The sequence below is a fragment of the Toxoplasma gondii genome, chromosome VIIb (genome assembly GCF_000006565.2).
Source record: "Toxoplasma gondii ME49 chromosome VIIb, whole genome shotgun sequence".
NCBI classification, from domain to species: domain Eukaryota; phylum Apicomplexa; class Conoidasida; order Eucoccidiorida; family Sarcocystidae; genus Toxoplasma; species Toxoplasma gondii.
This window is the reverse complement of record NC_031475.1, coordinates 2,815,189-2,842,930: the sequence shown is the minus strand read 5'-3', so window position 1 is coordinate 2,842,930 and position 27,742 is coordinate 2,815,189. Positions and strand designations below refer to the sequence as shown.

The 27,742-nt window shown below is 51.6% G+C and overlaps 5 protein-coding genes across 5 annotated transcripts; 2 read left to right on the top strand and 3 right to left on the bottom strand.

Annotated features, from left to right (window-relative positions):
• Window positions 1-41: 41 nt before the first annotated feature.
• TGME49_259250 (ATP-dependent DNA helicase, RecQ family protein) lies at window positions 42-6,196 on the top strand (the record flags this gene model as incomplete). Its single annotated transcript, XM_002365098.2, has 5 exons — window positions 42-340; window positions 831-971; window positions 1,702-1,903; window positions 2,981-3,182; window positions 4,529-6,196. 5 exons carry the CDS (start codon window positions 42-44, stop codon window positions 6,178-6,180), a joined length of 2,496 nt encoding a protein of 831 aa, XP_002365139.2. The 3' UTR covers window positions 6,181-6,196.
• Window positions 6,197-7,876: 1,680 nt separating this feature from the next.
• TGME49_259260 (membrane protein FtsH1) lies at window positions 7,877-15,540 on the top strand. Its single transcript, XM_002365099.2, has 8 exons — window positions 7,877-9,210; window positions 9,765-9,863; window positions 10,334-10,489; window positions 11,080-11,394; window positions 11,717-12,259; window positions 12,603-12,823; window positions 13,049-13,324; window positions 13,917-15,540. Exons 1-8 carry the CDS (start codon window positions 8,247-8,249, stop codon window positions 15,093-15,095), a joined length of 3,753 nt encoding a protein of 1,250 aa, XP_002365140.2. The 5' UTR covers window positions 7,877-8,246; the 3' UTR covers window positions 15,096-15,540.
• Window positions 15,541-16,968: 1,428 nt separating this feature from the next.
• On the bottom strand, window positions 16,969-18,441 carry SRS26E (SAG-related sequence SRS26E; the record flags this gene model as incomplete). Its single annotated transcript, XM_002365100.1, has 1 exon — window positions 16,969-18,441. One exon carries the CDS (start codon window positions 18,439-18,441, stop codon window positions 16,969-16,971), a length of 1,473 nt encoding a protein of 490 aa, XP_002365141.1.
• Window positions 18,442-20,326: 1,885 nt separating this feature from the next.
• Window positions 20,327-20,785, bottom strand: TGME49_259280 (hypothetical protein; the record flags this gene model as incomplete). The annotated part of the gene is made up of 1 exon (XM_002365101.1): window positions 20,327-20,785. One exon carries the CDS (start codon window positions 20,783-20,785, stop codon window positions 20,327-20,329), a length of 459 nt encoding a protein of 152 aa, XP_002365142.1.
• A 4,487-nt stretch (window positions 20,786-25,272) lies between these two features.
• Window positions 25,273-26,727, bottom strand: SRS26C (SAG-related sequence SRS26C; the record flags this gene model as incomplete). The annotated part of the gene is made up of 1 exon (XM_002365102.1): window positions 25,273-26,727. One exon carries the CDS (start codon window positions 26,725-26,727, stop codon window positions 25,273-25,275), a length of 1,455 nt encoding a protein of 484 aa, XP_002365143.1.
• Between the last annotated feature and the right edge of the window lie 1,015 nt (window positions 26,728-27,742).

Genomic DNA, 27,742 nt, shown 5'->3' with positions numbered 1-27,742 from the left:
CTTCTTCCTTTTCTTCCACTTCGTCTTCTTCCTCTTCTCAAATGTCGGCTTCCTCGTCTGGCGGATCTCGTTTCGCTCTTCCCTATCTTTCTTCTTTGCCGTCGAGGAAGTACAAATTCTTGTTCGTTACTCCCGAACAAGTCGCGAGTCCGTCGTTCCAAAGAATGCTCAGCCAGCTGGAGGCAAGACGGCGTGACATAGGGGAGAGAGGAGGCGCGAAAGAAACGACAGCAGACGAGGAAGCGAGGAACGTCAGGCGCAGCCGAGGCGTCGCTCTCATCGCTGTCGACGAGGCCCACTGTATCTCCACTTGGGGTCACGACTTTCGACGAAGTTACAGGCAAGCGGCAAAATGGAAGTTTGCCTTGTGGCAATCTGTCGTGGAGCGGGGGAAGAAGAAGGCATGCGAATAAGTATGCAAACCAGGCGAAAATGTGGGGGAAGGATGCCAGCCTGAGAACAAGTAGAAACCCTGTGACAAGACTGAATTCCTCGCGGGGCGTACCCGCTACGGATCTCAGCATTTTTCTCTCCATTTCGTTTCCCCTTTTGGGAAATGGCCTAAACCTTCTCTACACAGAAGCACATGTTTCCTTCGACGCCTGCATTCCATGTGCCTTCTTTTTTCTTTGCGTCATGTTCTCCACATGTGGCCAGGGTGTATCGATCTCGTCCTGTAAGGCCTAGAATGCGCGGCTTCTCTTGTTTGCTTCATTGTCCTTTTCTCCGCTCTCTCTTTTCTACTTTGATGGCCGTTCTCGCCATGCGCTTCTCCTTAGCCTCTTTGCTCTTTTTGTGGCTCTTTTCTTCCCCTACCTGGCTTTTTTCAGAAATCTGTCGGTCCTCCGAACCATTCTGCCAGAGACCCCCTTCCTTGCATGCACGGCGACGGCCACGCCTGCAGTCTGTGCAGATATTCAGACCAGCTTGGCGTTGAGAGACGCCGTCCATATTCGCCTTTCCTTTGACAGGTTCGCTTTTCTTCATGCAAACGGCTTTTCAGTTTGATTCGTGGAGTCGCTCCTCCACATGCTTTTACATGCTTGCTTCACTTGTTCGAGGACCCACACCGGACGTTGGCGGTGTCAGAAAACCGGCTGTCTCTCTCTGCGACGCTCTCCTCCACCAACCGCTGCGTTGAAAATCATGTGCCGTTCGCAGCAGCTGAGTTTCTCGGGACTCGCGCGACGTACGCAGCCCACGAACTTTGTTAAAACTATGTTTTCCTCCTGTAAAATTCCTTTCACACGTATATGCATCTACTTATATATATATATATATATTTATCATGCACATATATATATATATATATATACATATGTACATTTATGTATATATATTGTGCAATTTATTGACACATCTGTATGTATATTTAGCTGCATGCGTACCAGGGTGTGCTTCGTTGCGTTCAGTTCTGAAATGCCCTCAATCGTTTTCTGTCTCTCGAAAAGGTGTGAACTGAGCTTTCCCGATCCTAAGTTTTGGACATCGTAGCGTTCCCCCACTCAAGGAAGAAAGTAGGCGTGATCCTTGTTTTGCGCTCGCGGAAGACGGGGGAATGTTCGTTGTCTGTCTCGACCACACCTGGCGTCCTTACCGGTGTCCAAGGTAGTCGAGTGTCTCCTCTTCTTCGATGTGCCTTCGCGTTGCTGAGGCGTCTACACGACGAGTCGGACTTCTCGGTGCCTTTTGGCTTCGTAGGAAAAACATTTTTTACGAGGTTCGCCTGAAGAGGCGCCTCGGAGCGAGAACGGAGGACGACGCCGTCCCGGACGAAGATCCAGCGGCCGCTGCCGACGAGGAAGAAGACTGGACGTTGGAAGACATGGCCGCCGAGGTTGCGACGAGACACCATGGAGAATGTGGAATCATTTACTGCTTCAAAAAGGCCACATGCGAGAGTGTACGTCTCTCTGTGTCGCAGGGATCTTGCACAGCTTTCTGCTTTCCAGAAATCCCTTCAGGATCCTTTCGTACATTACCGCACTCGAGCCCTTGCATGCGGTAGCGACTCCCCTTGATCTCCTTGAGGGTTCAAGACGGAGTGGCTTGTCACTGGCGTCAACAGTGAGAGAAGCGAAAGCAAGTTCGGTTGCCGCTTTCCTCGTGTTCTTGTGCGAATTCGATCCTGCGCGTCAGTCCGTCCGCCGAAAACTCGAAAGAGCTTTCAAGCAAGCATGAAGACTGGTGGGGCATATAAATCCACCACTTTGCGCGAGCCGCACAAATGAGACTTGAGAAAAGACACAGCGACAAGAAAGCTTTCGAGAATACCAAGAGAGGGAGCACCAACCAGATCGTGACTGAAATGCGCGCCCGTGAGCGGAAGCAGATCCGTCCCACAACATCACAAACGCAATCCATAGTAGTTTGTCGTTTCGCGAGTGGCCGTTTGACCTTCTGCCGAGCTGTCGTCTGAGGCAGATATGAGCACGAGCGTGTCAATTCAATGTCTACATCGGGTGCTCCCGAATCACTTCCATGATTCCGCATGCAAAGAGTTTGGTATTCCCAGGGGTGAGAGTAACTGTGGCCGTGTGATACAGTCAACGGTCTTTTGTGAAAACGATAGCCTTTGTGTGGTTTGACCAAGAACGCGACCTCAGAAAAAATGCTCACCATTTCTAGCTGACCTCCGGTCGCACTTTCGACGTTAGAAATGTCACTCCAAAAACAGGCTGCTTCGCGATGAAAATATCCAGTGTCGCTGCCAGGGTCCTCGTCTCTCATAAAACATCATCTACCTCTATTTCGAAGTATATATGTAAGCATGTATGTACATATATTTACTTGTATTTACGTAGGTTTATATATATATATATACATATATATATATATATGTAAACTGTGTATGTGTCTATAAGTATATATGATACCAGTATATACGAAAGAAAGTGATTTATGTGAGTCTATGCCGTATTATACAAGAACCGGAAAGATGACAAGTTGACGTCAGTCGGTTGAGAGTCTTGCTTTGCAGGTGGCGGCGGCTCTTCGGTGCAGGGGGATTCCAGCTCAGGCGTACCACGCTGGTCTTTCAGATAAAGTTCGCTGCGAACTACAACGAGGGTGGATGGAGGGAAACATTCGAGTCCTCGTAGCCACCGTGGCTTTTGGCCTAGGAGTGGACAACCCCCACGTCCGATTTGTCTTCCATCACTCCTTGCCCAAGACGATGGAGGGTAAGCAACAAACTAAGGAGACGAGCAGTTTCCAGTCGTGCAGGGATTTCCTCACTCGTTTCCATCTGCGCATCTAAAGTGATGCTCGAAAGGAGCAGGAACGGAGGAACGCGAACATCCCTGTTTGCCGTTACTTTCCGCTCGGCGTTAGAATGCCCTCAAAGCAGCCGAAGCCAACACCGGAGGCGTGCTTCAACGGCAAGGGATGTTCGACCACGGCGAGTTCCTAGGATTTGAACATTGATTTAATAGTGTTTTGAATGCGTACTGTCTCAAAATACAGAGTTCTGCGATCAAGAGAAAAGAAGGGGTCCTTCGAATGCTTCATATACAATCTACTTTCGTGCCAGCCTAGCAGATTGGTGCTTTAATCCCGGCACCCCCGTTGCTCGCGTAAACGGTGGTGAGCTCAGACTTAGTGAACTGAATCGTCTTTGGACCAACGAGGACCACAGAGAGCTTGTGCGCACTTGACGCATCAGTTTGAGCATAACTGTCGTTTATCGGGACTCGCGGCATCATAGTCAAAGGGTTTTCGCGGCCTCTTCTTGCCATCGGCTGGCTTGCTTCGACTTCGTTACCGCCCTGAAGTACTTCATTCAGTATCAAAGTGGATCGGTTCCAGTCGATGTGATCTCGTGATGTACGTACCAGCGTCGCAACAGAGGCGGGAGAGTCGAACCAGACAATGAAAGTGGCTGTGGAAGAGGCGGAAGGGACACAGAGGAAAAGCCACTAAGGCCCGAGAAGGCAAAGGACGAGGCAGGGGCGAAACAGGCAACGAAGATCTGTCACTCTTTCCAAACGAAGGAACGCTGGTAGTCTCGCGGTCTCACGGGTTTACACGTCACGTCACAAACCATGTGACCTTTGGCGTGTGGTCTAGCGACGATGAGGACAAAGCGTCCTACTCTCTCGCACAGAATCGTAGTTCTTTCTACCACCGATGAAGACAAGGGCGTCTACGCTCTCGTGCGGAGTGGCGTTTTTTCATGTTGGAGGACCTTGTCAAGGCGCAGAGATCTTCCTTTTGCCCTTTTTGTGACCTGCCAATACTCGCATGCAGTGCCACGGTCCAGCTGTCGGCCCGTAAAGCTTCTGTGCGCAGATTCGTCGTGGAACCTGTCAGATTTCAAGGTCTTCTGTTCTGTGTCGATCCGACAGATAGCATATATCTTAGGTATTTACCCCGATGAATGAACCCCGGAAACCACTGACGACAAACGAAGAATTTCGAAGAGCAATCGTAATTCGGTCAGCGATTCCATATCTGTTGTGGTGTTCCACGTTCGGTCATTTCAACGTATTTGCATCATCGCTTTCACTGAGTTCTTTTCTCGTATCAGGCTACTACCAGGAATCAGGACGTTGCGGTCGAGACGGGCGTCCCGCGCATGCGCTGCTTTACTACTCTCCACGCAATTTCGATAGCCTTCGGTACATCATGGATTACACCTTCTCTCAGCTGAAGCTATACTCTAGCAAAGGGCGGAAGCCGAATGCTCGGACAAAGAAAGGCGCAGGAAATCAACAGGAAGGCGAGGAAGAAGAAGATCCGGACTTCGTCGAAGATCAGAAGGCGAGGCTGGAACACATGGAGAGGCGCTATCAGAAGGACCTTCAATCTCTGAAAGACGTTCGGAAGTACTGCGAAGAAACGGGTTGCCGGCGCGCGTGCATTCTGAAGTTTTTCGGCGAGACCGTGGTGCGTCGGTGTGGTTTCGCGAAACCGTCAGGCAGACGAGAAAGCAGCAAAGGTCCTTCAAAGAAGAGACACAGAGACGCAGCAGAGGAGTCAGAAGCAACGTCCTGCCGCAGTTTCAATCGAGCGAAAACGGAAGAGAAACTGAGCGTTCACAGTGGTAACGCCGACACTACATTTGTCTCTCCAGGAAATCGGAACCTCTCAGAAGGAAACTCTCTGTGGGCGTGTGCTAGGGAAGGGGCTCCTAGCTGCTCTGACCGCGGTGCCGGCGTCAGTGAAGTGAATCTTGGAAACAGCCAAAACGCGGAAGACGTGAAAACGAACCTGTGTTCAGATGAATCCAATAGAGGCGCCCGCCTTGATGCCTGGCGATGTTGCGACTTATGTGAGGAAAGCAAGGAAGGGAAAACCAACGGAGGCGGCCTTCCCGGGAAGGGCCACTTAACCTCAGCGCCATCGGCTTCCGTTCTGGCATCTCTGAATTCGCGAGGATGCACCCGCGTTTCCTCTGCTTCCCGTCGGGCTCCCCGGAGTTTCGCTGGCGGTGGCATGGCAGCTGTGGCTGGTGAAGACGATGGGGGGGTTCTGGCGCGTGGAACTTTGGAATTCGAGAAAGATGACTCTTCAGGCGAAGAGACTGGTGGCGATTCACGGTGGTATGGATCTGAGAAAAGCTTCACAGCGGCCACAACCCTCCGGACGGGGTCCTCGTGGTATACAGGCACCTCCGTCATGTCGAGAGGACTGATGGCGTCTCTGCGAGGAAAGAGCAGTGAGTATTGTAGAAGCGCTGGAACCGGCGCTTCAGGCGGGGGCCGGGTGGTTTATCACAAAAGTGTTGGAAGCGCTTTTTGTCGGCAATCCGAGGTGACGAAAGGACAGGGAATTCCATCGTTGAAGAGTGGAATGGTGACCGACGCGGTTCGCGCCAAAGGTCTTCGGGCTGTTATGGAAGAGCTGGAGAGGCAAGAACAGTTGGCCGAGGAAGCAGAGGACGAAGGGAAAAAAACTCGCTTCTTCCGACAGCAATTTACCGCGATGAGGCGCTCATCCTCAGAGGTGGACACTCCTGGTTCTCGGTCCTGTCACCTTCCATTCCGTCGGCCACGCCCGCCGTCGCTGGGACCTGCAAGTCGAGAAACCGCATGCGGAATGACTCTTTCAAATCAGCCAGCGCATTCGCTGGCTTTTGTTAGAGCTTCTGCTCTTCCAAGAGATCCTACAAAGTCCGGTGCCGTTGCAGCGGCCCAACAGTTAAAGTCTGGTCTGTACCATCCTCGTGGAAAGGGTTAATCTAGCGGGGCTGTGATGTGGAAGAAGCACCATAGAGAATTCTTTGTAAATGGGCGCTTCGAAAACGGTGTCAACGGGCAAAGTTTTGACTCGAGCAACACTAGATTTCTTCAATGTCAGTGAAACTCTATTACTCTTGGAGCATCCAGCAGCCCACCGGCACGAACTGACGAGTAGCAAGAGGATTGGACGGCCCCTAAGGAACACCGCTGGGCTTCTACATGAATTCCTGTTTAGATTAAAAGAAAGCCAGGACGGTTAATGTGCCTGTTAGTATGGGCACATCTTGTGCTGCCGTGTCTAATGTCATATTTATCGTGTTCATAAAAAACAGCCTGACTCAACGCACTGCTCCTGTCTTCAAAATGGTTTTTTCTGTGGCACGATGGGCTGTAAAGGGGGACTTGAGTGCATGCAACCAAACGAGTAGCATCAGCCGCTGGGTGGCACCTGCCCCTTGCACTAGAGTAGGAATTTCAAACGAAGCAAGGCATGTACCCGTGGACTGCCTAGCGCTGAGAACGTGAACACTGCCCTGGCAACACAGAACGGTTGCTTTTCTGTGTTAGAGGGGATATTGACTGCAGGTATGAGCTGTTATCAGTTGGTGTCAAATCCAGTAGTCTCGCAAATGGCAGAAGATTCCACACGATGGATGCCAGGCCGCTGCTACATCCACAAGAACAGCTCCCACATGCAGTAAATTGATAACATTTGTTGGCATTACGTGCGGTCCCAGACATAGACATGAGAAGAGCCTCCCGGTAGAGCTGAATTTGGAAGGCGTTATTGCCACTACAACGGCCGCACGCTTCACGAGAGTTTCGTGAAGGACTTGCCAAGCGGTTTGTTTTGTTCGCGGTGGAGCCAACATACGTCAGCAGGCCGATGACGAGAAGAGCCCGTAAGAACTGCACGGTTTTTGTCAAATTCGAAAAAAATATGTTAATGCAGCGTCCGTTATCACTGCTTTGCTCTGTTCACGGAGTTACGCCTGTCCACAATTAAAGAACAGGTGCTGTCGGTGGACAGTCAAAGGTTACCAACCCGTTAGGATGTGTACAGTATCTGAAGGAAATCTGTCGTAGACACCGTGGTGGCTGTATTTCGGAACAACCATGAAACCATCGACCAAATTGCAGCGTCGAGTCGATTTTTCGTCCGAACACAATCGTGTGCATGGCCCATCGGTCTTGGCATTCGTTGTGTGAAGCCCCGTTTCGGCAGATGGGGTCGAGAGTCATAATGCGTGAGTCTTAAATGTAAAGATAAAGAAGGAAATAGGCGAGACAAGGCGGCAGCCGGAGAAGCTCCGTGGCCACCGACGGACACGGGAGACACGTGTAGTCGCGCACCGCCCTCACGGGACATCTGCAGTGTCAAGGGAAGGAGCGCTGGAGGAGACCTTGAAGATATGCCGAAGCAACAAAAGAAAAAAGGGTACTTCCTGCTCGCGGCTGGGGATGGGAGAGGCAACACTGCTACAAAGGCAACATCTATGAAGTGGATGGTAGAAAGTTCGAATTCTCACGCACGCAAGCTTTCCACGGCGTCAGGTGTGTGGCGCTGCGTTCCAACGCCACTGTAGATACACCCCTCGGCACGTCTCGAAAATTGGTGGTGACAGCATGTCTGGGATGCTCAGTGATACGACTCTAAAGGTCATTCCGTACTAGAATGTCTTTCTCTTTTTTCTCAGTTTCCCGAGCGGTTCTTTAATTTGTCTCTCGGTCGTGTCTCAGTAAACATTCGTGTTGTATGGTACCGTTCCACTTTACCGTTGTGCTGCCCGCGTCGTCCGAGGACCTAGGGCCGAGTAGCGATTTGGAATTTCTCGACGCGGCATTGAGTTTTATCGGCCTTTCGGAATCTCCGCGTCGGCATTCGGCTGAAATCCTCATGCGTCCCTTACGCCAACGACGCTGAGGGCCCGCATGCTCTAGGTCTTGCGCAGGTTCCAAGGCAAGCGGATAATCGTTTCACCGGTCGCTTCACAATTTCCGCTAGTCTTCGTGTCGCAGGTGAGACAGCCGACAGCGGCGCGCTGAAGTTTTCTCTTCGACCACATGAGTTCTCGTAACGGCGGGAGTCCTGCACGCTCTCGCTCCTCCAGGCGTTGTAGTGCCTCAAGACGAGCAGGTAGGCACCGCTCTGACTCCGGTGCTGGAGAGTGCCGTCCTGGGACCGACGGTCGCAGTCTGTCCACTTCCTCGGACTTCCTAAATTCTAGTTCGTCGCCTGGATCTTATTCAGATCGTGTGCAACAAGGGATCGGAGATCCGGAAGTATTTCCCGTTCCGTTTGAGGCGAACGGTCCGAAGTTTTCGTCGGACCGTCGCTCCAGCACCAGTCCTAGTCTCAACCGAAAGGCCACTTTCACCAGAGTGCTTGCTGCGCTGGACAGCGCAGACGCATTAAGGCCCATCCCTCCTGCTCCCTCGACGTACACATACGCGCGGGATCCGGCAAGTGACACGTTTCGTGTCGGAACGAGTCTGTCATCCCTAGTTGCTCTCGCACCGCCTCCTGTTCCTCCTCCATTCATCACACCAAATATGCCGACGCAGTCAAACAGGGCACTGCCTCCGCCTTCGGGCCCGACACCTGACGCGGCAGGCTCCCCTCCAAGGTCTGGTTCACCTACACCTCGAGCTCGTGGTGAACAACACCGTTACCATTACGATTCGGGGCATGTGAGCTCCTCTCATGTTTCGAATGAATCACATTCGTTTCAAAGAATCCGGAGTAACCCCGTTCTTCCAGAAAAGACTCAAGGCGACGCTCCTACGTATCCGAACCAGGGCGAGAAGGCAGGGGGAGGACGCATGCGGGCAGCCATCTTGATTCTTATTGGAGTTTGTATCGGTCTCGCGATTTGGCCCATGTTCGTCTCATTCCTCACGTTTCGTCTTCTCCACTCGCTCCACGATGGAGCTGATGGCGTCGACATTGATTCTACGGATTACGAAGGAGTGGACGATGACGGTATCCGACCGGACGGTAGCTACGGCAATCATATGATGCATAATAGTAGGCGACAGTCTCCTACACTCTTACCACGAAGCATGCATGCGAAAAAGGTGCCAGTTGAGTGTGCAAGCAAATATGGGTTCCAGACGATTGCCAGCGGCTGTGATGTGCGTTGCCTCAGCTCCTCAACCCGAAGCAGACGGAGTTGGTCACGCATTTGGGGAAGCATCCACTGCTGAAGTCAATGGTCCTGATGCGTACAAGTAGAGTAGTGTAATTTATCTGCATTACCCCATGGCCTGTCGTGCTGTCAAGGAACTAGGGCTTCGTCTTGGATGTCGGATCATGCTCTTCTCTGAAAAGAGCGTGTGTGTCTGGTTTTTTGGTTGTGGTTCTTGACTCAGATTCTGCAGACGGGTGGCCCTCTAGGGGAGGGCTTCGCCGCCGTCAGCGGAGCTGTTTCATCAGCTAGTTTGTCCTTGTTGCCGCTGCAAGGGAGAGAACTGGTCACTGCTGAACCGGATTACACGTAAAGGGCGTACATGGTCAACTCACTGAAGGCACTCCTGTCTGTTTATGGTTTCTACTTGTGTTTGTGCTGCATGTTTATTCAGCGACAGATTCATCGTCGGGTTCAAACGTCACAAATTCGGAAACCGCCCTCGTCCCTCCCCAGCCTACCTTTCCGCCTCTCACCTTCAACGATTTGGCCGGTATGGACCCGGATTCGCGATGTTCGCGCAGAAGAGAATTTGAAATTAATTTTTCTCTCTGCTTCGTTGCGTACTGTCGAATCAAGAATCACAGTTGATGGTTTCCCAGCTGCTCTCGAAGATAAGAGTGAACGTTGTACTAAAGCGCAGTGGCAACGTGTACCCGCTGTTCTCACTGTGCTTTTTTATTTTGATACACCACAGGACCACACCGCTGTGCATACACGTATTTTGGAGACCATGTTTAAATACTGTATTTTTCTGCCTCGTGTGCTGCATGCGTTGGCCGGTGTATACAGTAGTTTCTGGTCTTGCGGCGTTGCGAAAATGTAGTCATTCCAGACACGGGCAGGCGTTTAAGAATCAGAGTCTCTGGTGTGAACTGATTTCATTCAATAGGCGTAACCTCAGAAGCGCGGCATCTCCGACCTGGGTTGAGCAGAAATTCTCTGTTGTTTGTGACGCTACAGGATTGACAGAGGCGAAGACGGAACTCCAGGAGGTAGTGCAGTTCCTGAGGGACCCCTCGAAGTTTGAGCGTCTGGGGGCACGCTTGCCGAAAGGCGTTTTGCTTGTGGGACCTCCTGGCACTGGCAAAACGGCACTCGCGAGAGCTGTGGCAACTGGTGGGCGTGAGAAAGGAAATCGTCCCGAATAGAACCTCTCGGGATGTTTTCCGGGTGTTCGCGGTCTGCAGGGGAGTGAGGAAGAAAAAGAGGCGGGTTTTCGAAATAGTTGAGCAAATGCAGAGAACTAAGTCGCGTTCTTAGTGTCCATTGGGTAGGTTCGGCTTTAGGATCTTCGTCCCTTTCTCTTTTTTGTCCCTCTTCTTTCCAGAACGTGTGCCTTGCCTGCTTGCATGTTCCGTTTCTTCTCGACGAAGTGTTACAGCCCGCGTGGGGGCAACTAAAACTCGCTTCTAGATGCTGCGAAGAGACGGAGCATCTTCGACGGAGAGCAAATAAAAATGTGTTTTCCTGAGAAAGAAGCTTGGCAAACGAGCAAAGGACATACCCAGGCGAAAAATCTTGTCCGTTGCTTCTTGCATCTTGTGACCAGTTCGGAAACTGTTCATTCGTTCATGACAATGCATTCTGAGGTCTAACACGCCTGTCAGAAACATGTTTGTCGTTGCTGGTTTTCTACTTTGCATGTAAACCTGATTGCGAGAAGCTGATATCTCTCCTTGTAAGTAGCCTTGTTTGTGTCGTGTCAGAGGCCGGCGTTCCTTACTTTTACGCCTCCGGGTCAGAGTTTGTGGAGATCTACGTCGGTCAAGGTGCGCGGCGAGTTCGGGGCCTCTTTTCGTACGCTCGAAACCACTCACCTTGCATTATTTTCCTTGACGAGTTGGACGCCGTGGGCGGGAGACGCCAGGCATCTGCGGGACCAGGCGCAGGGAACCGAGAGCACGATCAGACCTTGAATCAACTGCTGGTTGAAATGGACGGATTCAACCAGGCGAGCCGAATCGTCGTTCTCGCTGCCACCAACCGTGTCGATACACTCGACCCTGCGCTACTTAGGCCAGGTAGAGCGCGACGAGAATGCCTGACCGACATGATGCATCGAAGTGTGGTGTCTCTCTTCCTGCGGAACTCAGTAGCATAGTTGAGTGCATCTGTATTTCCATGTGGTATAGTGGATGCATGTTTACTGTTTGGGCACATGCCCTGGAAAGTACTCATCCCTGAAGACAAGTTACTGGGGCTCGGGTAGCTCAGGACAAGCAGTGTCTTCTTACGTCTGTTGTGTTTACTGATGTGTGGAAACGCGCGTGCGTGTATTTTGTCAACAGTTCCTTGTTCCCACAGTGGTCGTGTCCTCCATTGTTTTCGGATCTCTATTTGCAGGGCGATTTGATCGGATTGTGCACGTATCATTGCCTGATGTAGCGGCACGAGAGTTGATTCTCCAGAAATATCTCCAGAGAGTTCCTGTCGAGCTTCCCACGGAGTCGCATGAAGGTACAGTCTCTGGGTTTTCAACTCTGGTGAATGCCGGCGATGAGCGGGCAAATGCCGCACAAGGAAAGAGCCCTGCTCCTTTAGCTTCACCGCACTCGAGATCGTCATCAGACAAACGAGAGGAGAAAGACAGAAGCAGTGGCCGATTCCCAAGGTCCGAGGAAGGGAAGAAAGAGGAGGTTGAGCCAGAGACGTACAGACAGCGCCCTGGTCCTCAGTCGGGCAGAGAGAAAGCCGCTTTCTCAGACAACACTGCCATTGGGGATAAAGAAGGAAGCGAAGACTCGGAAGCGGAGCACGAGAAAAAGCCAGGCCTTACTCAGGTTCATAAAGATCTTGCGAAGCAGATCGCTAAAATTACGCCGGGATTCTCAGGCGCTGAACTAGAGAACTTAGTTAACGAAGCGGCTCTCCTCGCCGCTAGAGCAGGTAAGGCAGTCCACTATGTAATGCCAGTGACAGTAACTAACGTGTTGAGGATAGTGCACGCTTTTGCGAATCTACAGAACAAAAGCCGATAGGGCTACTCGACATTGTGGCTGAGATCTCTAGCAATCGAGTAGTGGGGTGCAGCAATGATTGTAGGTAAAGCAGCAAGTCACGTTTCTGGTTCCTTCGAATTCGTCGGTCTCTGTACCTGGCAACTGTGCATACCCAGAAAAGCAGCTGCGTGTCTTTGCTTCCGTGGAAGGCGTAATTATAGAGACTGTCGCTTCCTATATGCGCATTCTTCCAAGTTTCTTCCTTCTCTCTCTTTCATATTCCTCGTCAGACAAGGAAATAGTGACGTTGCAAGAACTGCAAGAGGCGCGGGACAAAGTGACAATGGGTCCAGCTCGAAAGACGCGCGTTATGTCGGCTTACCAGCGGCAGCTGACTGCGTACCACGAAGCTGGGCATGCAATCATTGCTTTTTATCTCCAGCCGTACGCCGACCCGATTCACAAGGCGACAATCGTCTCGAGAGGCTCTGCTTTGGGGTTCGTGGAACAGGTGAGGACGAGTAGGCTCCACGAGCTTTCAAACAAAAGTGGAGTCCGTTTTCGTGATGGTTCGTTTCCTCAAGTTTCGCTTGTGTTCTCGTGGGCAGGAAACACATGGCGTTTGTCTTCTAAGACAGCGTGAGGGGAGGAGGACAAAGTGCGAGTCTGGACAGCGCTGTGTTGGAGTTGTTTTATTCGCGTTCTCGACATTCTCCGTTCTACGCTTCTGTGTCAGGTCCCCTTGGAAGATCGTTATGGTCATGGCGTAGCTCAGCTGGAGGCCCGGCTGTGTGTGTGCATGGGCGGCCGAGTTGCAGAACGTCTAATCTTTGGTCGGGACGCTTTGAGCAATGGAGCGAGCAGCGACATTGAAACGGCCACCCGGATGGCCTATGTGATGGTCACAGAGTGGGGCATGAGTGAGAAACTCGGGCCTTTGAGCTACAAAGTCCATGGCAGAAGTCGGCGAGCCTTCATCAGCAGCGAAACTGCAAATCTCGTCGAAGAGGAAGTACGTGTTTAGGGAGCAAGAATCATATGTTGTTACTTTCACTAGCTTCAGAGTCACCGACATTGCACAGGGGAAACAAAATTCGAGGAATAAATGTAAACACAACGGAAGGGATACAGTTGGGATTCTGCAGGAAATTGGTGTCTCGCCGCATTTGTAAGATTGCACACTGCCCTCACTAACCGAAGACTGCGAATGCTGCTTCCCCACGATGGCAAACTCTGAGACAGGCTGCGTAGTCTGAAATTTTGATGCACTTGAATCGCGGCGGGTGTCACACAGTGGTTCGGAGAGACGGGATTATAACAGCATTATAACCAGGGTCGCATTGTCGCATTTAGGGATGTACGGGGGGTACGGCTGAACGCCGTTGATTCTGCTTTGTCTTTATCGGAGAACGAGGGCTTGTTTGGTAAACTCGGTTCAGACGTCATTCGCTACGTGGTACTGCTTCCGCGGTCCACGGTTTCTAACGAGACAGCAATTGCTTTGCAGCAGACAGGAAGTAAACAACGAGGAACATTGCTGCATCTTCACGCATCCTGGTGAAATACGTTTATGCAGTGTGTACGATTACTCTGGCCTTTATCAGGTGAAGCAGCTGGTGATAACTGCTGAGCGTAAAGCGGAGAAGTTGCTTCGCAGGCACCGCAAGCAGCTTCGAGAGGTGGCGCTTCAACTTCTCGAGAAAGAGACGCTTTCAGGGGAGGAAATTTCGGAGATTCTCGATCCATCCGGATCATACCGAACCAAAGTGGAGAGACTGCGCACACGCATGCAGCAAGGCGAACAGCCGAGCTTCCTGCAACGCCTTGTTGTGCAGTTGAAGCGTGGGTTTCAGTGGCTATTCCTGCCTCGCGACCAAACCGAGTTTGCGGCAGTTGAGGCAGACAAGCAATTAAAGACGCAAGAAGAAACCGAGAAAAAAAACGGGTCCACCAATGAGGCTCCGAAGAAAACTGGCGATGGGGACGATGATGAGTCTGGCAACAGCCGAAGAGAGATGCAAGAGGCAGCAGCCACTCGTGAGGCGGAACCGTATAGGAATGATCAAGACAGGCGCGATAGACATGGCGATGAAGACCACCTTTTTGCAGACGTGAATGAGATCTCAGCGAAACAGCCGCAGATATCCGGAGCGACGAGAACCGGACATGAGGACGGACATTCTGAATCCACCACTCACCTGAGGTGCTCAAGAGGCAATGTCGCTGAGGGACAACACTGCAGCGATTTGTCTGTAGAAGCACAGGTACCAGAACCGTTCTTTCCTGTGCGAAAGCACTCGCACCAAGTTGGTGAGGAGACTGGACGTGAACACTTCTCCAGGTATGCAGAGGTGAAAAGTTTGCCGTCGAATCCCATGGTGCCCCGCGGTAAACTAGACAGCGAAGCAGCGAGTGATGGTGAAGCGAAGATACGCTTGCGCGATGGAGAAGCGGGTTTGCCACATGGAGACTTGGTTCAAGACTGGACACACAGAACTCCACGGTCAGTGCAGCGTCATGAGGCGTTCACACTTGAGGATGACTTTAGGAAAAAGGGAAACAGCTCGGAAAGAGAAGACGTTTTTAGTCGTGGGATAGGCAGAAGAGGTGCAGAGGTCCAGTCTGCTTCCCTGGTTTCGCAGCAGCAGTGCTGTGAGTCTGGGACAAAGAACTGCGCAAATTCACAGGCGCGCGTGCACTCACGACGGACGAAACGGGTGCAGCAACAGTGGCAGCTAACACCCTGGGGTTTGGGGCTATCCACTATTACGCGAGACGAATAGTTACCTGATAAAGGGCAGTTCAAACGAAAGCAAATACAAGACGTACCTCGAGGGAAGACGAAGCAGAAAACTTAACCAAGGAACTCGACTAGACCGAAATCTCGCTCATCTCCCAACGCTAGATGCAAGCTATTTTGGAGAGAGCCACGAAGTTCGTGCGCAAAGCAAATTGGGATGCGAGGTTATCATGTCCATGGGAAGCCTCCTATGTAGTGGGACCTACCTCATGCAGAACGAATCTGATGAACGGGCAGCTAAAACAGAAAATATTTGTCACGAAGCTTGATACAGGAGAAGAGGTTTATGCAGTGTTTGTTCTTGCGCGTGGCAACTGTCGATGCAATAACGTTCCTCTGGAAGAACGTGTTTCGTTCGGGTCTTCTGACCTTTAAACTTTTAACTGTTTCGCCGAAGTATCGTGACCCTCTGTTAAGCATTCAAGTTCCAAAAAACGAGTTCAGGACGGATAGCAGAAGGCATATCGCAGAGTGGGCGTGTGAACAAAGTGCGAGTGGAGTTCACCCGCCTGTTCAGAAGTGCAGTAGCGACACGTTTACCGTCATTGATAGAGATCGTGCGTCATGAAAACGACGCATCGAAGACATGAGCGCACTATACAGTTTGTGTGTCGTACACGCACACAGCAAACACGTCTGTGCTTGTGAGATCATCCAGTTGGCGTGACCTGTGAAAGTGTACGAGGACGTATCAGCTTTGTTAGTGTACCAGTACACTGTGTCTCTTCATGAGCCCGTCAGAAGGCTGTGTCGCCTTGTACCGGGAGCTGCAAATGGGCTCGGACGCTCTAGATTGATTGGAAGAACGCAGCGTGAAACTGCTGTCACCCGGTAACTCAAAATCAGCATCCCATGGGTTTGCAGCACTTCGTGAAATGTCCGCCTTGCAGGGCACAGAAAAAAAGTTACCAGTTTACACCTGCAAGCATAGGCGGTGAGTTGTGACAAGTTCAACAAGGACACGGATTCCAATGAAAGTGACAGTGGTCACCCAGTATCGTCATGATGCCAGTGTGCAAACGCTCGTGGTTATGTCTTGTATGCGCGCGGTGTTTTCCCCGCGGTTCGCCTGCAGACGCTTGTTTACAGTGGAGCGCGGGGTAGCGAGTCAAAATACGTGGAAATATTCAGAATGCGTGCAGTTTGCCAGCCATTCCCTTAATTGCTAATGCCTTGATGCCGTTCCGTCACAGGAACACAGGCATTGAGGAGCACCTGAGGGTGAATACGACTACGCTGGAGTAAGAGCAGACCGAGCAGCTGCGTATTTGGGAAGCCCAGCACAACGGGCGAGACCATGGGGGATGTGTATCGTGAATCTCTGGCATGAGTGCTGGCTCTGCTTGCCGCTGGGTGCTCTTGGACAAGGATCTGCTACAAAACTACTGCGCTTGTCGATAACGTCCGGCCTTGTCCACGCCTCGGCCTCATAATTCAGCGCGAAAAGTTAAATCCGCTCTAGGCGGGAGTTGTTCTACCGCGCGGTCCCAGGGGGGTCGCTATTCGAGTCGTGGTATGTCTTTGGCGATACGCTCACGACGGAAGGATCCTTAGTAACGTAAGCACATGCCGCAGTTACGACGAAAAGTCCCGGGTAAACACAAGCCTGCAGCCCTGCTATGTGTGCTCTCTTCCGTATGATGGATGCCAACGTCGCTGACGTCGGCCGCAATTGTTCCGCATAGGCCTCGACTGTTTGTCGTTCACCCGATACGGCACTACCTGGAGGTTTCTCTATCATCAAGTGCAACCGAGCAGGTATGTGCCCGCAAACGCGCTTCGCCGGTTTCAATCGCAAAAACGATACTGAATACACTAGATACAGGTTATTCGAGGAATGTCTCCATCCGCCTATTCTAGATCGCGCAGATCGCGATTGCCCACAAACTCACAACCACCAGGCCGCAAGTCACCGCAAGTGTACCCCTCGGAGCCACGGCTGACGACGTCGGTGGAATCGATGGAGTCTCTGTCGGTGTCGACTCAGTCGGTGTATTTGGCGTAGTCGTTGCCGTAGGATCTGCGTCAATTGTCACTTTAACCAAGCACCCGTTGTTCGCCTCAAGAGAGTTTGACTTCCTCAAGGATTCCATTCGTGCTTCCCTCGCCACGCACTTGTAGCAGAGCAGCGTCTGCTTGGGTGGCAGTTTTTTAACAGTCAGAGTGTATGTGGTATCCTTCTGTACCAGTGCATCCTCCTGAGTCTCTCCCGTCAGTTCCGCCTCTACGAGAGTAGACAGTTGCACCGCCTTCTGGCATTGGCCGTCGCTGTTGTCGTACACAGTCTCCTTGTTCGGCGGTTCCAAAGAAAGCTCTTTGGCGCAGACGAATTTGAGAGGTTTATCAGGTGATGCACTCACATCCAGCTCCCCATCAGCTGCTGTGCAACGGTTCTCCGGTGATGTAGGCGGCGGAAGGGGAGCTGCTGTGACGTTGATTTTTACTTTGCAAGGATTTTGGCGCGCTCGTTGTTTGCAGTGATACCAAGCAGCTTTGGTTATCCTATCTTCTTTGGGGATAGTCAGCTTGTAAACGTTGTTAACAGTATCATCTGTTCTCGTGGCACCGGGGAAGATATCATTCAAAGGTTTTTGTACGCTACAATTTTCGTCTTCGCAAATCATCGGTACCCGTTGGGTTTTCTCGGATATCCCCAGTGGTGAGCAAGAGTCACTGGAGCAGTCCGCGGGTTCTAGGGTGATAAGGGTGCTGCCGCATTTAAACGTGGCTTCTGTCTGCTCAGGCAGAACTTCTATTTCAATAGACCCGCCGTCTCGGGAGCATTGATGGTTCTCCGGCGGGTCCGCGAGAGCCGCTGCTACGCTGATTTGAACTTTGCATGGAGTGTTTCTCTGGCCGGACGTGCATTGATACCACACGTCTTTCTGTGGCCTGTTGTCCTTGGGAATAATTAGCTTGAAAACGTTCTTATCAGTATCATCCTCCCTCGTGGCCCCGGGAAATACATCTGTTAACGGTTTCGCTTTATTGCACGCCACATCGTCGTAAATCATGGGCACATGTAGTTCCTCGCGGGTTGCCACCGTTGGTGAGCAAGAGGAGGGATCGGTACAGTCTGCCGGGTCTAGCGTTGTTAGCGGATCAGCACATTTGAACGTTGCTTCTGTTTTGTCAGCTGCAATCTGTATTGTAATAGGACTTTCACCCATGGAGCAGTGTTGTTCTTGAGGCGGGTCAGGCAGTGTAGAGCTGATGCGCTCATGTCTATCTGTCTCTGCGGGAAGGCCTTCTGGAACGGATGGACTACCGGCCACACAGCAAAAGGCGGCAGATATAGACAAGAAAAACAGATACCTGTTGCAGCCCATCTTGAAAGCACTTTTCTTGCTGATGCCGACAAGCCGCACTATAAGGGACTAAGGGACACAACTCCTCTCGCAGGGCGGGAGACTCAAATCGTATGATGCTGTCTCTGCGAATGTGTGTACGCTACGACGATAGAATCACGAATAGCAAGATGCTGTCTACATCTCAAAGGTCTATGTCGGGCAAGGCATTGGCTAACTCTGCCCGTCTGAAAACCCGCTTTTCCCTTCGCACAGAATTAACAAAGCTAAAGAGACCCTCTGCAGGGCCAAGCGGTCACAAGAGCCCACGCTTGTTTGATAAGCCAATGTTTACCCGGCAAGTTAGCGTCTAACATATGTAGCCGTATAGCCGAGTATCAACTTAGATTCACAGATGGACGGCCCCCCTTTGACTAGAACCTGGCACGATTCAGCCAACCTGCACCACGTTAGATGCGTGGGCAGAAGCCGGGGTCTGTCGGCGTGATTCAGTTACATGACGAGAACCTTGAGTGTAACGCATAGAGGTTCTGCCTAAGCCGGAAGGGCTGTGACGATATTGTTCCACACTTTTTCTGACGGCCCTGAACGGTGAAGATACTGAGCAGATTGCAGCGAGGTGTCCAAAAAAAGCGTAACGCTTCTGGAGCTCCATTCAACAAATTGACTGACACCAAGTTTCAGAGACAACGCCCCGCTTTCCTTTTTCATTAGTAGTAAGCCGTGTACCAAACGAAAGTCCCTGTGTCAGCGAAATTCTTCCAGAGCGGCAGTTGTTTCTGAGATGGAGCGAATGCCAAAAGAGAAAATTCAAGTGCACAATCGGACGAGGCCTCGGTTACCTTGATATCATACTTCAACATGGTTTGCTGATTAGTGTCGTAGTGTCTCTGAAGCTGTCTCCGATGGGCCACACAGTGCAGCCCTTAGGCCAGTTTACGAAAGACGTCCCAATGATTCCATGAGTGTGTTTTTGACCGCGAAAGACAATTGCACACAGTAACTCCATTGAGGCGAGCTACAGCGAAATGCGGTAAAATGCTGAGAATAGTTTTAAAAAATATAACAGGCGTTTTTTCACATTCAGCCAACGAGATGTAGAGGGACCGCTGAGAGTGAATTCGACCACTCTACGACATGGGCATGGTGGCAGTCGGGTACCAGGAAGGCGTCACCAGCGTGGCCGTGCCCCAGAGCTGAACGGAAGGGTAGACTACATTTTGTGGGGACGCGGTGAAACGTGCAGGGATCCGGTGAGCGCGAACGACGGCTGTGTTTGTCGGTAGCCTGTGGGCGCTCTTGGATGGGTATATGATGGCTGGAACTCCAATGCTTCTCTATGACGCATCATCACGCGTAGTATTTCACCGTAGTGAGACGATTCAATCGGGATACAACCCCGTCAGCTATATCCACAGCAAGACGTGTCCCTTGAGGGCAGCTGCGAGGCACTAGCATGCTTGCTCTTTCCGTTTTAATATAATTTAACGCCGCCAGCGTCGATCGCAGTTGTTCAGCATAGAGCAGGTGCGGAAATAAGTCTTTCGGGCATGTCAAAATCCGCCGAGAGTTCAAATATCGAACGGGCCCACCGCGCACGGGTGCGTTCACAAACGCTTCGTGATTCTCGCCAGAGAGAAAACTACCAATACGGTCGCTGCAACACACACCCCCGTCCGCGTTTCAAAACTTTCAAAAAGTGCCCGCAAACACAGTCACAACCGCTAGGTTGCCGTACACAGCAATTTTACCTCCTGTAGCCATTGCCGATAACTTCCTTGGACTCAATGGATCTCAGTCGGCGTCGTCCTGGTATTGGTTCCGTTAGGATTTGCTTCAATTTTAACCTAAACCAATCAACCCTTTGTGCCATCAAGCCCTGCCGGTTGTCCCAAAAAACATCACACTACTCTCTTGTGGTGAAGACCTGTAGCAAAGCAGTGCCTGCTCCGGCGGCAGCTTGCTGATAGCAACAGCGTATGCTGTATTCCCTGTTAGCAGTGTAGCCGTCTGCTGTTCTCCAGCAAGAGCCGCCTCTCCCGGACTGGACTGTTCCACCTCCTCCTGGCATTGGTCGTCGATGTTGCCGTACACATTCTTCTCGCCCGGTTTCAGAAGAAAAGCTTGCGGGCAGACCAAGTTGAGGCGCTTTTGGTGACGCACTCACATTCAGCGTATTTCCAGCAGCATTGCATTTGTTCATCGCGAGTGAAGCGGACGGATGCTCGGGGGCCTCGGTGACGCTGATTTTCACATTGCAAGGATCAGCTGGCAAGTTTGTTGTGTACTGATGCCGCATGTCTTTCTTCACCCATTTGTTTTCTTTCGGGATGGTCAGCTTGTTAAACGTGGATAACAGTGTCATCTTGTCTCACTGCATCGGGGAAGACATCGATTAATGGTTTTGGGTTTTTGCAAGGCTCGTCATCATAAATCATTTATACAGTCTGTACATCGCGGGATGTCACCAGCTCCAGGCATGGGCCGTCGGCCCAGTTTGCCGAGACTATGTTAGTCATAGCGCCACCATGTTTGATCGTTTGGTTCTCCGGCTTCAGGCCAACAACAACTGCAATACTACCTTTCAACTCGTAGCAGTTGTGATCCTCCGACAGGTCAGCGAGAGTGGTTGCCACGCTGATTTCAACATTACGAGGACTGTTTCGCGATGGACGTTTGCTCTGACACCACGCGGCTTTCTTTGGCCGGTTCTACTTCGGAAGACTCAGCGTTTAAACAAACGTAGAAGATTCATCCGCTATCGTGGCATGCGGTACGGTTCGGAAGCAGGCTTTGGGACTTCGCAGACCACGTCATCATATATAATGGGTGCCTGTAGTTCCCCGTGTGTTGGCATCGTCGGTGAGCAAGAGGAGTCAGCGGGGTCCAGGATAGTAAGAAGGTGGACACATATAAATGTTTCCCTGTTTGTTTAGCCCCAACTACTACTGCAAGAGAGTTTTTCGCCTGTGAGAATTGTTGGGCCGGCGAGGATCCTTCAATGTACCTGTCATGTCCTGCTGCCTAATGCACTCTCCGGAAACGGCTGCTGATGCAGCGGTAGGTAGGTCTGGTAGGAAGCCGAAAAGCAGTATGTACAAACGAAAAATCCATTAACTGTTGCTCCCCAACATGAAAGCGCCTGACTTGCTGATGCTGGTCAGCAATGCTAACTAGGATGCTACCTGTAAAGCAGGGCGGAAGTCCCCGGCAGTTCGTGATGCGCCTGCCACCAAGGTGCTGTATGTTACGGTGACTCTCTTTAGAAGAAAGCAACGCTTTTTCAGTATCGTATCTCTGCACTAGAGATGGCATTCGCTGATGCTTCTCGACAAGGCAGCGTCTGTGCCCTCCATGCAGAATCAGCGTAACTGAAAGGACTTTCTGTAGGCCCATTCCGTTACCAGTTCGTAGAACCCACCGGGTCACGGTTCAGCCAATATGACCGCTGTCAGATGCTTGGACAGCGGCCGAATACGCTCACAAACGCTTCGCGTTGTTCCGTTGCGCGCGCACACGCCACCACGGAAAGTCCCTGCGAGGCTTGCCTCTGTCCCCCCAGTTTTAGAGCATGTAACGCGCGCCTGCCAAAAAACTCACAACCGCCACGTTGTGAGACACAGTCAGTGCACTCCCGTGAAGCATAGCCGAAGACGTCGTGGGAATCGATGGAGTCTCTGTCGGTGTCGTCGAAGTATCTGTTGCTGTAGGATCTGCTTCTACTGTCACTTTAACCAAACATTCAGGTTTAGCATCACGGCCTGCCGACACTCTCAAGGAGTTCAAATGAGCGTCTGCACCCACGCATTTATAGCAGAGCAATGCCTTTTTCGGCGGCATCTTGTTAATAGTGAGAGTATACGTCGTGTCCCCGGATGTTAATGTAGGTTGAGTTACTCCGGTCAGCTGCGCATCTACAAGGGTAGAGAGCTCCACCTTTTTCTGGCACTGATCATCGCTGTTCTCGTACACGTACTTATCGGCTGGCTGCAGAGAGAGGTCTTTCGTGCAGATGAACTTGACAGGCGATGCAGGTGACGCACTCACATTCAGCACCTCTCCAGCGTTCGTGCATTTGTTCTCTTGTGATGTAGCAGGAGGCGCTGTGGGAGCTGCTGCGACGCTGATTTTCACTTTACATGGGTTGGTTCTCAGTGGACTTCTGCACTGATACCATACGTCTTTCTGTGGCCTGTTGTCTTTGGGGATAGTTAGCAAGTATACGTGGTTAGCAGTGTCATCTTTCCTCGAGGCGCCGGGGAAAACGTCGGTCAGGAGCCTCGGCCTTTCGCAGTTCGCGTCTTCGCAAATCCTTGGTGCGGTGTGTTCTGAGCGGGATACCGCCACCGGCGGACAAACGGTGCCTGTACAGTCGGCCGGCACTAGCGTCGTGTGTGGATCTACACATTTGAACGCTGCTTCTGTTAGTTGAGGACCAACATCTACTGTAATAGTCTGGCCGGCCTGGGAGCATTGTTGGTTCTCCGGCGGGTCCGCGAGAGCCGCTGCGACGCTGATTTTCACTTTGCAAGGGTTGGTTCTCAGTGGACTTCTGCACTGATACCATACGTCTTTCTGTGGCCTGTTGTCTTTGGGGATAGTTAGCAAGTATACGTGGTTAGCAGTGTCATTTTTTCTCGAGGCGCCGGGGAAAACGTCGGTCAGGAGCCTCGGCCTTTCGCAGTTCGCGTCTTCGCAAATCCTTGGTGCGGTGTGTTCTGAGCGGGATACCGCCACCGGCGGACAAACGGTGCCTGTACAGTCGGCCGGCACTAGCGTCGTGTGTGGATCTACACATTTGAACGCTGCTTCTGTTAGTTGAGGACCAACATCTACTGTAATAGTCTGGCCGGCCTGGGAGCATTGTTGGTTCTCCGGCGGGTCCGCGAGAGCCGCTGCGACGCTGATTTTCACTTTGCAAGGGTTGGTTCTCAGTGGACTTCTGCACTGGTACCACACGTCTTTCTGTGGCCTGTTGTCCTTGGGAATAGTTAGCGTGTAAGCGTGCTTTGCAGGATCGTCTGTCCTTGAGGCTCCAGGGAATACGTCAGTTAGTGGCTTTGGGCTTTCTCAGTTCTCATCTTCGCAAACCCTTTGTATGATTTGCCCTTTGGCGGATACCGCCATCGTTGGGCAAGTGCCGGAGTCGGCGGTACAGTCTGCCGGCACTAGAGTTGTAAGTGGCTCGACACATTTGAACGTTGCTTCTTCGTCTTTAGGTCCAACCACTATTTCAATAGTCGTGTCGTCCCCGGTGCATTGTTGTCCCTCCAGCGGGTCAGTTAGTGTATCTTGCACGACCTTCTGTGTATTTATTTCGGCGGAAAGGGTGCTCGATGCAGAGGCAGAACCTGTGGCAAACGAGGCGGCAGCCGATAGAAACAGCGGCAACAAACATAGGTGCCTCCTCATCGTGGAAACAGTTTTGCTGCTTACACTGACAGGCCGCGATGAGCGGGACACTTTTGCCGAACTCCGAGGGCGAGAGTATCGATAATATGATGGCGCCACTACAGCGTACGCTGTACAGACTAGCGCACGAAGTGCAAAACGATTTGTCAATTTAGCATTGATTTGCAGATGGCATTCGATGATAGTCCATGGCTATTTACGCAAGATTAAAGGGTCGATACGGAACAGACTCTACTCAGAATGAATTTTGCCCCTCAGCCACAATCGACAACTCGAGAGAGACAACATGTGTAGGGCCGTTTGGAAACCAGCGGCTACATTGAACGAATCGCGGTTCTATCAATGTGGCCGGGGTTGGGTGCGCGGGGCGTGGCCCTGTGGGCTGGTCTGTCGTCGTGGTTATCGGGCGTGGTGATGCTGTTTTGCGTCACGAAAAACAGGGCTGTCCGCGCCGGGAAAACAATTCGACATTCTCGTATCCTTAGACGTAAGCTTGTAAAAACTGAAGGCTTAGGACAAGCGGCAGCCACACAACAAACGAAGGCCGTTCCGTTCCAGAGTGACAATATACAGAGGATCCCACAACTGCTGCTGGTGCCCCACAAGGTACATACTTTGGTTGGCTGTGAGGAACATCGATGTTGAATTTCGGGATGGGACGGTTTCTGTTATTGTCGCTCTTCTGAAGCTGTCTGCGAATGCTCGTCCAACGCTGTCATTGTGTCAGGTCGCTAAGGGTCATCCTCCTGTATCCGTCAGTGCGTCGTTCTCTGCGTGAGTCGCTTGGACACGTAAAGGGTACTGCTGAGAAGAAGAGTGGAATTGGGAGATAATGTTGAGAAAACCCGGGAACTGTCACAAATGCATTCGTCTCCTCGCAAACAGTATGATGCGGTTTCCCTTGCTGATTTAGCGAGCCGCTGAACAACTTCTGGGAGTGAGAACCAACATTCTCAGTAGGAACACTTCGACAATCGTATGTGCAAGCAATTCACAGCAAGGCACTGTGTAAACGCAGGGTGTGGTGAAAGCGTGCACTCAATGGTGCCGTGCTGAAATGTATCGTGGTTCGCTGGCTCGAATGCAGGCTACGGACGCCTGTAGATGTTGGGCGGTCTAGGATGAGGATAAGCTGGAACTATATTTCTTCGCGAAGTTTCATTGTTCTTGTGATGTGTGAAGCAGCGGTGAGGAAATTGAATCAGGATGCAGATGCTCGCTTCCGACTTTAGTTTTTTTTTCGCGCGTCCGTCAGCGGAGGCTGTTCATGAGAAAGCACCATTCAGCGACGTCACGACATTCTCGCGCAAAGAGCAACGGAAGGTAAAAGTTAGCTGGGTCGAGCCGTACACGTAGTTGCTCGTAAACTAGGCGCATTTCCCAGCGTATGGGAATCACACTAGATAGCCTCCCTGTACGTCTCACCTCCGACTCCCTCCCTCAGATCCTGTAGATCGCGCCCGCTGCCAAGATCACAATTGGGATGTTACGATACAACATAACTATACTTCCTTTAGCCATTGCAGATGATGTCGTAGGGGTCGACGGAGTCTCAGTCGGCGTCGTCGGAGGACTCGTTGATGTAGGGTCTGCTTCGATCGTAACTTTCACCAAACAATCTGCTTCGTCATCAGGACTTCTAGACTTTCTGAAAGAGTACGAAGAGGCACTTTGACCCGAGCACCTATAGCAGAGCAGTGCCCTCTCTGGCGGAAGCCTCCTCACAGTCAATGTATACGTGGTATCTCCCGGTGCCAACGTATCCACCTGAGTTGTGCTCGAGAGAGTCGCATCTACGAGACTAGAGAGGTCCACTTCGTTCGTGCATTGACCGTCGCGGTTGTCGTACACCCTCGTTTCACTAGGCTTTAGAGGAAGGTCGTGCGGGCACACGAATGTGAGAGGCAACTGAGGCGTCGCACTGAGATTCAGTTCCTCGCCGCCGGCCGTGCATTTGTTCTTCGCCTCTGGAGTGGGAGGCGTCGGCCGAGCAGCGGTGACGTTGATTTTGACTTTGCAAAGGGTGTTGCTGTTTCGTGCTGACCCTTTGCACTGATACCAAGCGGCCTTTGTCGTCCTTCCTTCCTTTGGAATCGTCAGCTTGTAAACGTGGTTTGTTGCATCGTCGTGCCGCGTGGCGCCTGGGAATACTTGGTCTAAGGGCTTAGCTGTACTGCAATCCTCATCTTCATATATCATCGATACCGGCTCGTCATCGCCGTGCGCCACCATCACCGGGCATGTCCCACCGGGGCAGTCTTGCGGGTCTAGCGTGGTTAGTGTGTCACTGCATTTGAACCTAGCTTCTGTTGTGTCTTCTCCGACCTCTATTGTAATATCGCGGTTCTGATTGGAGCATATCTGGGTATCCGGAGGGTCTTTTAGAGCCTTTGCGACGCTGATTTTAACCTTGCAAGGGTTGGTTTTTGCTGCAGTTCTGCAGTGATACCATGCGTCTTGCTTTGGCCGGTCCTCAGCGGGAAACGTCAGCGTATACACGTGGTTGTCATTATTATTTCGCCTGGCACCAGGAAACACCTCTGTCAGAGGCTTTATTGTTCGGCAGTTGTCATCTTCGCAAATCATCGGTACGTTTTCGCTGTCTCCGGATCCTAACACGGACGGGCAACTGTTGCCGTTACAATCTGCCGGGTATAGGGTAGTAACAGTACCATCACACTTGAACGTTGCTTCAACGTCGTTAGCGGCGACGTTTACTGTAATTTCGTTACCTTCAGCGGAGCACGTTTTATCGCTCCCGGGGTCCTGCAGTGGAACGCGCACTGCCGGATGTGCATCTCCTGCAGAAAGGCCTTTGACAGCCGATGCAGAGCTATGCACAAGCGAAAAAGCGATCCAGACAGACAACATAAACAGATGCTTGGTGTAACCCATCTTTCACAGACTTTCGTTGCATCTACGGGCAAGAGACGATGTGATGGACAGCATCTGTGTCGCTCGCCGAGAGCCCCCAAGTGTATGACGCCGCTTCCACAGTGGTGTAGGACGCTATAACGATCGACTCACGAATAATAGGATGCTGCCATTATCTCGCTGGTCTACAGTCGAAATGGAATTTGCTGAGTCTCCTCATCTAAGGGAGCACTGGTCCCTTAGTTCGTAATAACAATTTTGAAGACGCTCCCTACAGAGACGTCCGAGCACCAGCCCCTGGCCTAGAACCGGTTGGGGTTCAGCCGATATGCATCTTGTTAGATGCGTGGACTGCGGCAGGCGTTTGTTGGCGCGGATCAGTGAGACGGTGATGACGTGTTTCAGTGTCACGACTAGCGGGGCTTTCCGTTTCCGAAGAGCAGTGTCGACAGTCTTCCTTTCTCAGGCTCAAGACGGCAATATGTCAAGCTCCGAGATGATCAGCCTCAAACGAGGTGTTAGAATAAGGTCTGGCAATTCTAGAGTGACTTAATACTGATGTAACCGGTACAAATTTTTCGAGCTCCCCCACATGCTGCTGTCTAACTGGCAGCTGCCCACTCACCAACTCATCATCACTGCCGCACATCAAAATGCGTTTCCGGATGTGGTGGTGTAGGCTCGCAACGGGCGTCAACAAGGCAAACGAATACACACGATTGGATGGCCGCTCGGACACAGGGATCCCAAAATCAAAGACAGTACGCTGATTGGTAGAGTCGCAGTTCTGAAGGTGTTTGCGTGAGCTCCTCCGTATTGTCTTAGTGTCAGACTGCGATCAGTCGCCGGGGCTACTCTGTAGATGAGTCGTTCTGCCCGTCGGTCGATTGCGGCTGCTGATTGCATTGAGGCTTCAAAGCGCTTGCAAAACGCAGAAGCTCTTGAAAGACCACATGGCTGCTGGTACTTTGACACCGCGCAGACGGTGAAAACGAAAGTATGTTTCAAAGAATAGGTTTACTCGGGGATGTTAGCG